This window comes from Melospiza georgiana, chromosome 5 (assembly GCF_028018845.1).
Source record: "Melospiza georgiana isolate bMelGeo1 chromosome 5, bMelGeo1.pri, whole genome shotgun sequence".
Classification (NCBI taxonomy): Eukaryota; Metazoa; Chordata; class Aves; order Passeriformes; family Passerellidae; genus Melospiza; species Melospiza georgiana.
In genome coordinates, this window is record NC_080434.1 from 50,691,733 (window position 1) to 50,707,126 (window position 15,394).

The 15,394-nt window shown below is 40.1% G+C and overlaps 1 protein-coding gene across 4 annotated transcripts in view; it reads right to left on the reverse strand.

The window, feature by feature from the left end:
* Positions 1 to 15,394, reverse strand: part of LIMCH1 (LIM and calponin homology domains 1) — a 174,905-nt gene that overhangs the window by 29,537 nt on the left and 129,974 nt on the right. For 3 of the 4 annotated variants that reach the window (XM_058023742.1, XM_058023741.1, XM_058023744.1), the window contains 5 exons: positions 15,277 to 15,312; positions 10,503 to 10,629; positions 7,592 to 7,746; positions 7,003 to 7,402; positions 3,518 to 3,739 (listed from right to left, as the gene is read on the reverse strand). In XM_058023742.1, the coding sequence (XP_057879725.1) occupies positions 3,518 to 3,739; positions 7,003 to 7,402; positions 7,592 to 7,746; positions 10,503 to 10,629; positions 15,277 to 15,312 (940 nt within the window). The remainder of the gene's footprint in view (positions 1 to 3,517; positions 3,740 to 7,002; positions 7,403 to 7,591; positions 7,747 to 10,502; positions 10,630 to 15,276; positions 15,313 to 15,394) is intronic. The other variant, XM_058023743.1, reaches the window with a different exon arrangement.

A 15,394-nucleotide genomic window follows, 5' to 3' on the forward strand; every position in this document is an offset into this window, starting at 1 on the left:
TTTGCATCTCATTTCATAGTAGATTCAGGCAGGATGTACACGTTTCCCAGTCAGTCTCTGGTTGTGAACATTATTCTATACACATATAGATGGGGTCCTTCCCTTCTCAAAAAGACAACTGACACTGAGGTCTCACTCAGAGGAAATGATCTCTGCACTTCCCTAGCTCCCCAAAACCCTCAATAGTGTTAGTGTCTTAAGTGGTGCAATGTAAATAAACTTCAGGCCAAAAGCACAGTTGGAGCACAGTTGCATAGCATCTTCCCCTGTTGCAGACAGTGCCTGAGGGCAGCCAGACAGATGCAAACTGGGACTACAGAAAGGACTTCAAAGGGAAGCCTGCCAGGCTGAGAGAAGACAGAACAAGTCCGTTTGACAAATGAACTGAAACAGCAGGGGAGCAGCCCTACAAGGGATGGAGGAGGAGGAAGGGGCATGTAAAGAACAGGAACAGAATCAGAAGGGGAGGACAGGAGTGTCATAGGTGAGGTGTATATGAAAATAAATATATATTTGACAAAAGAGACTTAGAGTAAAAAATGAATGAATAAAACACAAAACCAACCCAAATCTACAAACAACTAGAGAGGGAAAAAACAAACCTCTGACTCATCATTTCTCAACAGAACGATTGCCTGTGAATCTTATTCAAAGCCTGGGAAGGACAGAGCTAACAAGAACTGAATCAATAAAATATACAAATAAACACAGCGTAAGCAAGTTTAGAAATGGCTTTGAAAATATGCTTAATTTGAAGCAGTTTTCTCAAGGCAAAAGAGCTTCAGTAATTTCTTCCACTCTAAACAGCTCTTCATCTCAGCTGCTTTTCTATGCCTGTTTCTGTCATTTTCTCTTCCTCTTCTGGAATGTCAGAAGGGTTAAGCATCAGAGAAAACCTACAGCCCTGTTTTCTCCTTGTGGGAGGTGACAGTGGAGGCTTTCAGAAGGCTTCTTACTTCTAAGAATGTGTAGCTTGGAAGTCCCATCCCTGGAGCAAACATCAAACCTCTTTTTCCCTTCTGGAATGCTGACAGGGACAGCTAGATGCAGTATCCTACTGATCAAGAGGTCTTGTTTTACAGGGAGTGGAACAAGCCCAGAAGGATCTTATCTTTCCTAATGTGGATTCCCAACCTTCCAGGAGGGGTGATATCCTTCAGAGAGCAGTTTAGCCTTTCTGGGTCTGCAGATGAGGCTGACATGGTTGTGTTAGTTGTCCAAAGTCCGAAGTAAAATAAGTACAGGGAGAAGGCTGAGTGAAGTGAGTCCAGTGCAGCTGCCCAGTTCTTGCACATAAGGCCCCAGACCAATCATATCCATCCCGAGGGGTCTGTAGCAGTGCTTGTCTGTGTCCCAAGACCCCAGTGGAGAACTCAAACACCAGTACCATGTCCCATCTCTGTAACCTTGCATCTAAGCCCTTTCCATCAACAAACCAAGGCTCTCCTGTATGCTTAATAGCTAAGTTACTGCCCATGCCTTAGTCTGAGGCATGAAGACCTGTAAAATTAAAAAGAAGCATTTGGGTAAAGAGAAGTGAACATCCAGAATAAACAGAACCTGAAATCTTATTTTAGGCTGGCAAATTCCCTTCCAGCCACAGGCAGATCTCCTTGTCTTCTCTCTTATCACATTCAGTGCATTCCACTTGTCTTCCCACAGAAGATTCTTCTCAAAGTAGTCTGCCCTCCTTCCTCTGTCCCTGACATGCTTAATACAGATACCTTTGCTGAAAGCTGAAGTGCCAGGAGTAATTACAATGATTTGCACTACCCAGTCACATTGCTTATGGAATTGTGAGGCTAGTGATATAAAATTTGTAGTTAGAGCATGGACACTCTGTTACTAGCATCATTTTGGTGCACCCTCATTCTCTCTTGCAGGCTTCATCATTAAGTGCATTCAAGCTGACAAACCAGGAATTATTCTGTAAATGTCAAGAGTCACAAAGAATCTGAGGAGTCAAACTCTTCTGCCACCTTTGCTGGTATCACCACAAGAGTTAAGAACTGGAAGGAGAAACCAGACACAGAAAATTTTGTATTCAGCTGGCCATATCATCCTCAAAGCTGTAGAAAGGGGAGGATGATAGGACATCAAAAGATACAACCACACTCAAGAACTAACAGTGACTTCTGCTGCTGAGTTTCTTCATAACTCTAACTAGACCTGAAAATCCTTAAAAAGGAGACCTTAATATTTTCACTTCACTACTTTTCAGATTGTCATTGAGCTTCTAATCTCCAGCAAGCTGAGGTTCTTGTCTATTCTCCAAACACTCCCATTACCTGCTCTCCTGTATCAGATGCAATGCTTACCTGGCTTTTCCCTCACAGCCAAACTGATGTGACAACAGCAGCCTCAGTCCTGCTCTCCCTGAAAATCATTCACTTTTGACTCAATACCAGCTCCCTCGACAGAATCACTTCAGTTCCCATGATTGCTGCAGTTTCCATGATTTGGTTGTCCATAGCTAGAGACTGGCATTAGGCAGGGGAGTAAAACACAAACCCTTTCTCATGAATGAGCTATCATGCCCCAGGACAGATCTCTGCCTGCTCCCTGTTATCTATCTGCCCAATGCTTGGATGAAATCTGAGATGAAAGAAAAAATTATCATACTCCAACTCTCACCACATCTCCAATTCTCTTTGTTGTTACACAGGAAAAAAATTGTGAGAATTCCCTCTGCTGTCACTTGCTTGCAGCCCTTTTACATACTCTCTTTGCAATCCTCTCCTTATTTCTTGTTTTGTTTTTACTATCTACTTTTATTACAGTTTTGTGGCATCTAGATGCCTGCTGTGATATGCTGTAGTTTTACTCCTGCCTTTTTCTCTGGGGAAGAGGGGGAGAGAAAGATGAAAAGATGAAATTAATTTGTTTCTCTGATAAGGCAGTTAAGAAGCATGTTGGCCCCTCCGAGCATTTCAATAGCTTATCCCCTTTTCTAATGTTTCTGAGAGAGGAATGAAAACCAAATGTTCAGAACTGCCAGCACATCCACATCCTCTTTTGAAAACTGAAAACTGAGACTAATTATAATGGCTCACACAGTCCAATTATGTTGCTGATCTAATCAGCTTACATTAGGAGAAGCGCTGAATAAACCTGCACAACGGCTGGGACACTGAATCAATTTCTCCCGGCCCAGCACATTTAAAGCATGCTTATCAGCTACATGGCATCTGGAAAATAAAGCCCAAAACAACAACAAAAATGAAAAACACAAAAAAGAAAAAAAAACAAAAAACAAACCTCCAAAATCCCCCCACCAGTGGCTGCAAAAAAGCTTTTTTAATTTTACCCTCCTATTTCTCTACCCACATACAAAAGGAAGAAGCTTTTAATTTACAAAGGACTTGGGGTTTTGTTTTTAGTTTTTTTCCTGGTCTGGGCACACCCTTTTGCAATAAGGCAAACAGAGGCACTTGGGTATCATTAGTTAGTATTAAACACATCATGAGACAGAAAACTGGCACAGAAAGTAAGGCTGGTTTGTTCGTGTTGCTCTTACTGTTGGCTCTTTGTGCACACTCTGAGTGGCAGGCCTCTGTAAACTGAGCTCAACACTTGGGGGGTCCTTCTTCAGCTCTACTGGGGGCTTGTCCCCTCTGGCTACTCCATCAAATTTCACAGATCTGGTTGGTGAAGGAGTAAATATTACTGTTGTACATTCCTTATCCTTTTCTTCCGTGCCGTTGACATTTTCTCCATTCATGCTGACTTTTCCATCTACCTGCAAAATACAGTTAAATAAATATGCTGAGACAAGTAGCATTCCAAGGAATTTAGGAAATTAGGAAGTTCAACATGATACTACAATCATTAACACAGTCTGTGTTATCAGTGAGGGATGAAGCCAAGCACATATTTCATTCAACAGGCCAAAACAGAAAAAGACCCTGTGACCCTAGAGGGCTCATAAACAAAATACAGGCACAAGGAAATAATTTTTCTGGATTTCCTGGTTTCCCACATTCCATTCTCCCTGTAACATACAGACACCCTTTGTGGGCATCACAGATCAAAGGATGTCTAAAAAAAAATCAATATTTATGTTAAATTTAGACCAAATCTGCTGGGTTTTACATTGCCTTATGCAAGAGCTAAGCAGGTTCTCCAGGACTAATTATGCTGATGAACTGCTTATGTACCTCAATGACCTCACCACCAGTATTAGCAGTCTGTACTTTTTTGACGCACTGTCGTATGAACTTTGAAGGGACAGGAGCAGCAGAGTTCATCTACTTGTTTCTTTATTATTCATAACAGGGAATCAGGGCACCAGCAAATAAAACTGGCCATTCCACCCTCTCCATAAGGCAATCAAATAGATAGGTGCTTTCCCAAAAAATTACTTTAGGCAACCTCCTTGAAAAGGAGAGTGTGGAAACAGTTTGACTACCTTTTTCTCAGGGCCAAGCTAGCTCCTTGGTGGCCATATACTCCTGCTAAGGAACCTTTAAGCAAAGAAGAAAGTACAAAATATGATTTGGCTTCTTCCTCTGAATTGATACAACTTCTTGGCACCTTTACACCGGGATTTCTGAATGGGGGTAGCATGTAAAGACTCCCTTCAATTTGAAGGGCTCTTTGTAGAAGCATACAAGATAAGTCTTGCTACAGAGAACTCACTGCCCTTCACCTTAAGAGGCCCCAGGTGGAGAGAGACCAGGAGAGGACCATGTCTCAGTACCACCACACTGCTCCTGCCTGGCCACAGCACAGATGTTTACAGGCTTGTCAGCAGGCATGAGGAGTAAGGAGGGCTTTGCTACTCTGTGCACAGAGATCCTTCCTTACTTACTGAGTGAACAGCTTGGACACTTCAAGAGTGGCACTCCAACTTAGAATATATCATCAGTAGTAGGCTGAGGGCAAACTCCTTCCACTGGCTTCTTGTACATGTGCATCCAGAGGCTTGTTCTTTATGAGCATGATCAGCTAAGAGGCCATCCTTAGCTCTGCCAGATGTGCAGGAAGGTGGAGGCAGTTAGCCCTTGCACAATCAGCTCCACCACCCGTTTCACTCCTTCTGAGTGTTTTTTAGATGAAAATGTTCCCTCCCTTTCTACACTGACATCATCCATTTAACATAGTATGTCTCTTGGGGTTTATTTCCAAACACAAGTGTGAGCAGGAACTGAGCCCCAAGTCTTCTGGGACTGTGTGCTGGATTATCTAGAGAGGCAGGTTATGAAAAATCTCAAAAATAAAAAGTCCAGGAAAACACTGGCAGGCTGCACCATCCATTTCAGTGTCTCTGTTTAGACTAAGACATTTCTCTATTTATAATAAGGAGGAAAACCAAACGTTTGGATGAACAGGACAGATGCCCTGGCTGAAGAGTTAAACAAACACACTCCTTTCCTTCTGATCTGGAGGAAGTCAACACATTGTCACCAGAACCAAGAATCATTGACACGCTGGTGTTTCAAGGGAAAATAATGCTACAACTACACGTGCTAGGGAATAATTCCCACTGAGACAAATCACATTTTTTCACATCATGTGAACAAGATTCAAACAGATTTTTTTGTGATGGCTCATGAGGTGAGGAGCCTTCATGAGTTAGTTTCTTCCCACATATGTGAATTATATATGCAATAACATTATGGTGATACACACACATATATTGGTCCCCTGATGAAAAAAGTGGCAAAGATCAGAAAAAAACCAAAGATCCATGATTCACTGATATCTAAAAATAAACTCAGGGCATACCAACCAGGGTATAGGAGAAACGGGAATTTTATCAGTTTCTTGTTTGAACTAGGAAACATGGTGGGGGTGTGGTTTCCACAAGAGCTGGGACAGACTGCAATAAATTATACATCACAGCATACTTTTTTCACTAGCTTCAAAGAGCTGACTTATTTTTTAGAAAGTAAACAGCCTGAATATATATGGCAGTGCTACTGGGGTATCAGCAGGGCTTCAGGGACCCTTGAATACCATTTGAAAAGGATGAGCAATGGCAGACAGAAGGGAACCCAAACGCTAGAGACTGGGGGCACCCACGCCAATAGGCTTCACACTGTTCACAACATGACTACTATGAGACTTGGGTAAGCTTCAGTTTTGGTACAGGCACTGTGAACAGCAGATATTTTCAAACTTGACTTATTCTGGTCTGTTCTTTTTAATACATCCCAGTTCTTTGCTTTTTCCATCATTGGCTCAGTATCTTACTCTCATTCTCCACAATCACCCAGTCAAAAGATACACTCCTCAGATTTCATATTCTGGTTTCCTATTCTCCTCCCACAAATCATAGCTGACTTATTCCCAGAAGCCCTGCTTTCATCCAAGCTCTCTTACTTCTTTTACTCCCATAGTCTTTGCATGGTTCTTGAGATCCAATGGAGCCACTCTCCCTCTCTCACCATCAATCTCCAGTTACTCTGCTACCCCAGAACCAACCTGCTTCACTGAACCTCCATGCACAACCTAAATCCTCTCTCTATGTCTGTGAGGCAGATTTGCCCAGTCATCCTTGGTGAGAAGCATGTTTAAGACAGAACATATCTTTGGGCAAGCTGGCTCTTGGCTCTGAAGGAGTAGGCACACACTTGTTTGGGTATGCCAAAAATCAGACCCCTGACACAAAAGTAAGTTCAGGTCTTGCTTCAAAAATCAGGGCCTCCACACTCCCTGCATTTTGTTCAAAAACAAAAAACATGACCACATACTCTTTTCTAAAAACTTTCTGATTAAATACCTTGCTTTTTTCTTAAATTCCTCCTTTCCCAAAACAAATTTAGCCAGAGTTAAAATGACCAGTGCAAATATTTCAGTCTGAAGAGGTCAAGATTCTAAGAAGACTGGTAAACATGAAGAAATCACTAAACCAGAAGCAGCACAGAGCGTGAGGCTGAATTTTATAATATCAGAATGCTGCCACCATTTTCTATATAATTGCATCAAACATATTTTCAGATGACTCAATCAAGATCTCTTTGCCTCCTGGTTGGCTTTGGGGCACGTGATGTATCCTACCTTAAAGTTCTTTAAAACTTCCTGTGTATTTTTGGGTTGTGAATAAGGCTTGGGTGTCAGCATAGGCACAGCCTTGGAGACATTTTTGCTGGGAGACGTGCGTCCTGTTGAACTGCTGGGCTCTACTTCAGTGGTGGGAACAATGGTTGCTTCAATTGTGGCAGTGAATTTTGGAGCAGGAAGTGACTGTTGCCTTAAATATCTCAGAGGATTTGGGTCTTTCAGTGGGGAATTTGGTTCCACTGAATGGCTTCTTTCTAGGATTTTTGGCATCTGCAAACGCTCAAGGACAGCTTCACTGATAGTGAATCTTTCAGTGTACTGCTGGAGGATGCTCTCAGCCTCCTCCTGTGTCTTTGCATTCTTGTATGCCTCATGAAGCTCCCGCTCCCTTCTCTCTCTGCAAGGAAGACAACACAAGAGAAACCATCACATTAACACTGGAAATCACAGCCATTTCCTCTGCTCCATCAGCATCCTCCCCTCTCCCTCACTCAGGCCTGCAGGCATGGCTGCCCACAGTCACCTATCACCTGTGGAGCACACAGCATTTTCAGACATGCCACTACACTCCAGTCAAACAACGTACTTCTCCTCCACGATTTCTCGGTAGGTTTTGATGCTTTTTCTGCGCTCATTTGTTCCCTCTCCAGCCATTAACCTCTCCATTTTCTTTCTCTCAGCTTCCTTTTTAATCAAATCCTGTGAAGCGCTCCTTCGACGGCTCTTCCACCGAGCCAGGTCCTGTGAGAGAAGGAAGGCACCTGAATGCAGAGTTGCAAATAGCTAAAAAGTGGCCACAAGTAAAAATGAACCCAGCCAACCGGTTGCAAAACTTGTTCTTGCCTGTGGAATAGACTCCCATTACCTGTAGGCAACATTGCTTATTTCAATGACAAAAGGAAATCATGCCATAAATGAAGATGTTGCCTGAATTTTCTGCTGATAGCAGGATACAGCAAAGATTTCATAGACTCATTGCTTACTTTGCTTTTGGCAGGAAATTTGGCCTAAAAGGACCAGTTAGGACATTCATTTTCACTTGGACCAACACTAGGGACAAACTCCAGTTCTCCAGGAAAATTAAGTAAAAAAATTATGTTTGGTGAAGAACTTTAATAATCAGACATATGGGAAGCAAAGTTTCATTGGAGGAATGGATGTTGATTCACCATGAGCTACAGCTGCACTGTCTGCCTTGGAGAGCTTATAGTTCCAACTTTGCCCATGCTAAGCTACATGCAAATATGGTTGACCCATGATGTTGGGTTTTTTGGTAGAAAAATCCAGTGCAGCATCCAAATTTAAATTCTTCATCATGGCCACCCTGCATTACTCTGGATCCAGATGTGAGCAAGAGAGATTAGGGAGTGATGTGGCTCATACCTGGCTGGTGTGAGAGATGACAGTGTAAAAAGCCTATGGTTTGTATCCAGCTACATAGAGAGGTCCTTGTTGAAGTAACAATTGCAGTCTTTTTGGAATCTGCCTGCCTGAAATTGTGCAGAAGATTGACTGAATCTGGTTCTCTGCCTTTTCTGAAAAACTAGCCTGACGCTAAACCAGAGAGTCACATGGTACCTGTTATGGCCCCTGAGATGTCTTGCATCCTTTATCAATTCACAAATCCTGGAGGATACACAAGTAAGGTCTTTTTCACAGTACAAGTATTACAGTAAAGAAGTTTTCTGAACTGTAAAATTTCTTTGCAGCCAACTAGCAAATGAACAAAATTTTACATGTAAAAAGTAACCATTGCAGAAGTTCTGCAAAGAAAAATAACTTCTTAGAAAACTGGAAGGGAACATTTGTCATTAACTTTTCCACATCAAGAGATCGGCATACAGATTATATTTCAAGCACTCTAACAACTTTTCATTTTAATAAAACCCGGATATTCATAACACATACTCAATTCAAAGGCTATTTCATTAATTTCATGGTTTCCCAAATATTTTAATTGCATTTTTATTGGTAAACAGCAGAAGGTACTGCAAGCGTAACTTATTTTATGAAAATCAGGAAAAAACATTATCACTTTTAATTTAGCTTAAAACCACAATTTATTGATGTTACACTAAAGAGAATGTTCATTAAAGTATTTCCTCACATGATCTACATATATCAGACTATAATCCCCTTCATGAAACATAGGCCTATAATTTTCTTCAGTTACTAATTATTCTCATTGAAGTACCAAAGCATTTCTCTCTTCAGCTACTTCCACTGTGTTCTATTGTTTGGAAATTAGTTTTTTGTTAGCAAATTTTCTAACATAAACTGTCCTTCTCTTTTCATAATTAAAAAACAGACATGTTTATTGTTTTCAGTTCTGATGCTTTAGAATAACAATAATTTAAAAACCCCTTGAAATTGTTAATTGTTGGCAAATTCATAGCATGGGCATCTAAAATATCAGAGCATGACCCATGTCTCTATAAAGCCCTCAGAAAGCCAATGACATTCTAATAATGGCATTTTCAGTACCTCTTCAAAACTTTCAGTTCATGGTAGAAGGTGCTGAGGGCCTGGAAAATGTAAGAACTTTAGCTCAGAGGATTTTCAAACTTCAGAGTTCTCAAACTTCTTGAATGCCTTTGGATTTATTCTTATCTCTGCTGGGAAATTACAGCTTCCCATACATAAAGACCTTTCAGCTGAAGTCCTTCATTGTTCTACTACAAAAAGTCACTTCTTAGCTGTATATACAACTGGTTTTTAACTTTTCCTTAAATTTTCTACCAAAGACCTCTCTAAGGTGTTTCACAGAAGCTTTCCTTGTAATGAGAAACTACCATACTTGAAGAGATGTGTTTTATAGTGTTTGGGGTGGTTTTTTCTTAATTAAAAAAATATCCCAAATTCCTTGTTTAAAATCAATCTTTAGGAATGAACAGAATTGAAACTAAAACTCCTTATACTAACTTACCTGCAGATAATTTTTTTCTGTTCCTGCTAATTTGCTGCAGACATTGCCAAATGCTTGGACAGCTTAACAAAACACATCAAGGAAAGAGGGTTTGGAAAGGCCTTAAAAGCCAAGCAGGGTGTACCTAACGTGAAATGGTATTTGTTTGCTTGGACAAGATGGAAAACATTAACATTTTCTGTATCTATGCAAATTCATTAAAGAAAAGGCTGACCTATTTATTCCCTGTCCTACTTAGTCTTGTATTTGTCACTTTGGCCATTGACTAATTAGAAAATTAGAAGTTGTTAGAAGTTAGGAGTTGTTCTTCCATTTTTTTTACCCAATCACAGTTTCTCTACGTTTTCTTTAAAAAGTAAAATACCCGGTGAACAGGCAGAGGGACTGGAAGATCTTGTATTCTTTGATTTACAACAAATTATGAACTTCTATGGTTTTAGCAAAAATCCACTGAGAAAAAAAAAAAAACCCTCTCCTTATTATTTTAAGCACTTGACAGCAAGTGCAGATTTAGCAGGTTGTCCTGTTTTTGCCTGGCTGGCCAGCATTGCAGACAATGTTGTGTACTCACATCTTGCCATCTGGTCTCATCCTCTTTCAGCTGGTTGTGTATATTCTGCAGCTTCTCATGGCGAGCTTTGCTATGAGGCTGAGACACAGCTTCTTCTTCACATCTCATGTCAAACATACTCATACTCCTAAACAAGGGAAAGATAACAACAGGCCCAGTCTTACTGAGAGGCTTATATTCCTTCAGCTTGTAAGAGCTGAAGCCACATGAGGGTGCTACAGCAGAGTCAGTCACCTGCTCTGTTACAAAGCTCCCAAAAGCAGCAGTCCCCAAGTCGGGCTTGTTAGCATCCCTATGGCTCCCACACAGCACTTCCGGCATTACACTCCTCAACTTCCCATTTTGTTAGTCAACCACAACTTTATGTCTCACTAAGAAGCACTACTAATTTCACACTTCCATCAACAGCTCTTAATAAAATCATTCTATAATTCAGAACATTTTACTTTCTGAAGATTTGTGCCCAATGGGTTTTCAAGATCACTTTGATTTAACACCACAGACAGAATTTTCCATTTGAGGGTAAAAGAAGGCTTGGGAAGTGCATCAGGGACAGCATGGCCAGCTAAATGCTATTGCTACAAGCTCAGAGAAGTACACTCAGTTCAAACTGCATGGTACTTTTTTCCTTCCCCTTTCCTCCCCTCTCTGCCTTGAAGAAATCCAATGCTACCAGCACCAACTTATTAATAATCAGCTAACCTAACAAGGAAAAGATGACGTCCAGGACAAGAAAAATAGTTTTTTTCTATTTACGTCTCTGACCTTTGGAGAGTTAAAGGGAAAAAAAGGTTATGCATCTCTTTATATAAAGATTTTCACACAAAGATAACATGCTTACCACTCCACCTCTACTACCTATTATTAGTAAAACATGACCTCAGTTGTGCCATTCAAAGCAAAAATAAACATAAAAGAAAGCCATGCAGTTCCACATGAAGTGATTTCACAGCAGTCCTCAAATGATCACCTGCAGCTTTACGTGAGCCAATGAGCCAACTAGCAGGAGAAGCACCCAATGAAGAAAAAATTGTGGGCAACTGTGTCCACAGTATTCAAACTGAATACTCACGGAAAGCTGTGCATATATTTATGAGCCAGCATTTGTATTCAGGCAAGCAAAGACGGGAATGCCACTCTCAAGAAAACATTTGAAAGGTCTGGACAGTGTATGGAAAAGGACGTGCACAGATTCCTTCCTGCTAAGTAGGGATTTACTCAGAAATGAAGGACAGAAAACATCCTATTGCCTTTAAGTATGAACACTGAAGTTAACATATTACTGTGCTTCACCCCTTAAAGAGAGTGCTGAGGGTAACACTAATTTGGGTTTTTCTGTGGGTAGTTTAACAGTTGCATTGTTCAGGATCGGATTGGAACACTCCTAAATAACAAAACCTAAAGAGACGGCAAGTGTTGCTGTTTTATAAAACTTAAACATCAGCCATATTTGGCAGACTGGTGAGGTAGGTTGGGAGATGCATAACGCGCAATAAAGTCACTCTCATAGGGTTTATTCCAGTTTAAGAGCTTTTGAAACTCACACTAAGAAAGCCTTTACTGCTCACTATTTGATATCTTGTGCCTACTGGGTCAAACTGGTTGTGTAGCTCTTCCCTTGTACTCTTTCCTAATTTTAAACTATTTTTCATTCCCATGCAGTAGGAGAAAAGGTAAGACCTGAAATGGTGATTACTGGTCCTAGCAGAGCATGAGTACACACTCTCTACCATTTGGGATGGAAGAATCTTGCCTTTCTAGAAGGAATACCTGGATTTCCTAATGTAAGTCTAATGTCTGTTCCCTGAAATCATGCAGGTCTCACAGGGTGCACAAAGACAGCGACAGGTTTTATAACTATTAACAATGCAGTAAAAAAGGTTCTTTGGAAAAGGCTTTAGCCTTGGCCAGGAGTCAAACTCTACACTACAGCCCCACATTAACCTTCAGCAGTCATCTGCTGCTGGGCCTTCATTGTCAGGGATAAGCAACTGGGTGGGTTCAACCTTCAGCTCTGCAGCAACATCTTATTCCACAACAGTATCTTCCCAAGACAGCAGTCTGAAGAAGTCCCACCCCAAAGCACTGTGCTCCACTCTGACCAACATGTAGTATTCACTAAGAAGAAAAACTTCCTTTCCTGAGTACATGGACAAGGCCAACTGAAAGGTCTACATCAACTTCTCTGACAAGTTCATCCTTAGAGAAGAATCAAAGAGGCCAAAACTCTGAGCTTCTAGCCAAAGACACTTTTCACTATGAGTCCCACATAATTTCATCCTATTTCTGTCTTGTACAATCTATAAATAGCTCCAGACAATCACTAACACCTCCATGAACAGAACTAGTTTACTGCTCCCTTCAACCACATGTTGGGCCAGCAGGCACACAGCACACAAGTAGACAGGGACTATGTAACTGGACCAAATTCAAGTTCATTAATTTCTGCCATTAGCACAGGTCCAGAGATTGTATACAAACTCTGTCCTGAAGCAAGAGGCCTTCCTGCTGACCAGTGTACCAGACCTGCTGTTCTAACAATGATCTGGGAAAAAGCACTGTGCAGACCAACAGTGTATTTGGGATGCTGGGATTTTCAAGCTACACTGCTTTATTATCACAAATTATGGTTGTTGCTGTCAGCGATACCATGCAACAATTTCTTTTTTTTAACAGGTCTAAATAAATTTTGAATTAAAAAAAAATCTGGAGGACTTCAATGTTTAGATTCATTAATTTTAAAGTGAGAGATAAGGTAAAAAACCTTCTTATGAGAATATGTTAACAATCCTTATGTAAGGCATTTATTATGTGGCTGCATTACCATTTTATAGTCATACTAAGACTTAAGAAACTCCAACAAAACATAAAAAGGGACAGACTGGCTCAAAATCAGACTAGTAAAAAAATACTCAAAAATCTCAGTTCACTATGGGCCTAAACTCACATTGGACTATCAGAAATTCACATTGGACTATCAGGGTACCACCAGAATTCTCCCTCTTCGAGAGATGGGAATGGGCCTGGTCAGCAGCAACACACCAAGTACTGCCTTTTCTGGACCCTGAGACAGACCAGGGCTGATGACAATATCTAGTTTTTCTCTAACTAGCAAAGGGAACTTTGCCAGTCTAATAAAAGAGTCCTTAGTGTTGCTGCTGGAATAAAGAGCATCTAGTCTAAGACTGAATTCAAGTTAAGAGTTTTTAACGGGGACTTGACAAACATTTTAAAAGTATTTTAAATATCAGTTCAATTTATTTTTCCTACTTGACAGCCAAGTTTTATTAGAGTCTTCATAAATACTTTGTCTTCAGAAGGGAAAACACAGTCTGACTTTTTGTAAAAACTTAAAAGAGAGTATAGGAAAATAGTTGCTCTGTAAACTGTAGCACATCTGGAAAGGATGACAATGAGGTTTGAATATTAATTGTTTTGCCTTCTAAAACAAAATAAGAATCAGTATAGAATAAGCAATATGATTTATTGATCATTGCTACTCTCACATTATACCACCAAGACCATTGCAACGCCTCTTTGAAGGCATCTCCATGTACCTTCTCTCATGACTGCATTTAATACAGGCATACAGAGATGAAAAAATCAATCATAAAGCAGGCTTTCTGAAAAAGATGGAGTGTCCCCATTGTTAAGTATAACACTTCTATGTTATATTGCTCTTTTTATCTCACCCCTTCGTTTGACTGGACAGATTCCTGCTGCTTGAAAATGATCATGCTTACTCTGTAGTCAGAGAACAGAGGCTTTGCTTAGCATAAAGGTATTAAAGAACTTGTAAAGAACACTCAGTTTAACAGTTGCATTGTTCAGGATTGGACTGGAACATTCCTAAATAACAAAACCTAAAGAGATGGCAAGTGTTATAAACTTAATCATTAGAGGAAAGGGTGAAAAATTGCATATGAGTCTCAGTGTATACTCATTATAAAACCCCCACAACTCTCCATACTGTTTATATTTTGGGATTTAATCTGGGACACAGACAAGGTCATGTGCATTTCTGTGAACAGAAGGACATTGATATTATTGTGCGTGTAGTTTCCAACTATTCCTCTTCTAAATAGCTAATACTTCCAAAGAGCTTTCCAAATGACATTGCATCCTATTCCATACTAAAGTTTGTATGCATACATGAACAATTAAATTTTTGAGTGTAATAAATATCAGTTCTACTCCTTCTATGAAAAGTGAAGCATCAAGGTGAAGGGTTTAAAAACTGAAATTTAGTACATTATTAAATCAAACATAACTTGGAAGGGATTGAATATAAAACTTTAAAAAGAGAATAAAGGCTCAGCTAAAGATGTATCTTCCTGGTAATTATTCTGAAGATTACAATGATATTATTTTGCTTTGGGCTTTTTTATTTCTTCCTGTTCTTCCTGGCACTTCATTTTTTCTTCAACACCCAGATTCAACCCAACTCTCTTTACCTGTGGCTGATTAGAGGCAATGGAAATTCAGAAGAAATCCAAGACAAAATAAAAGAATAAAAGCGGAAAAAATACTTTAAGCAACAGCTGGACATTAGTATTACGCTTAGTTTTGAAGGACTTTTATATAGAAATTATTTTTTAACTGCAATGTAAGCCATATTGCGTTCCATTTTTCAGTGCTGTCTGAAAAATTTATTTGCCAAAACACTGCAAAATAATAATGATGCATCAACTGCATTTTAAATTAGTAGAAAAGATGGGAAAGCATGCAGTGTAAGTTGTTGAAAACAGAATCTTGTGAACACACGACAACTTACTCTGCGTCATCAGACACAGCAGTTCTGGGGCCGAATCTACAAGACCAAATATAAAATTAGATTGTGGATAAATACATTAAGTAGCAATTGCAACTGGACCCATATAATTTGTACAACT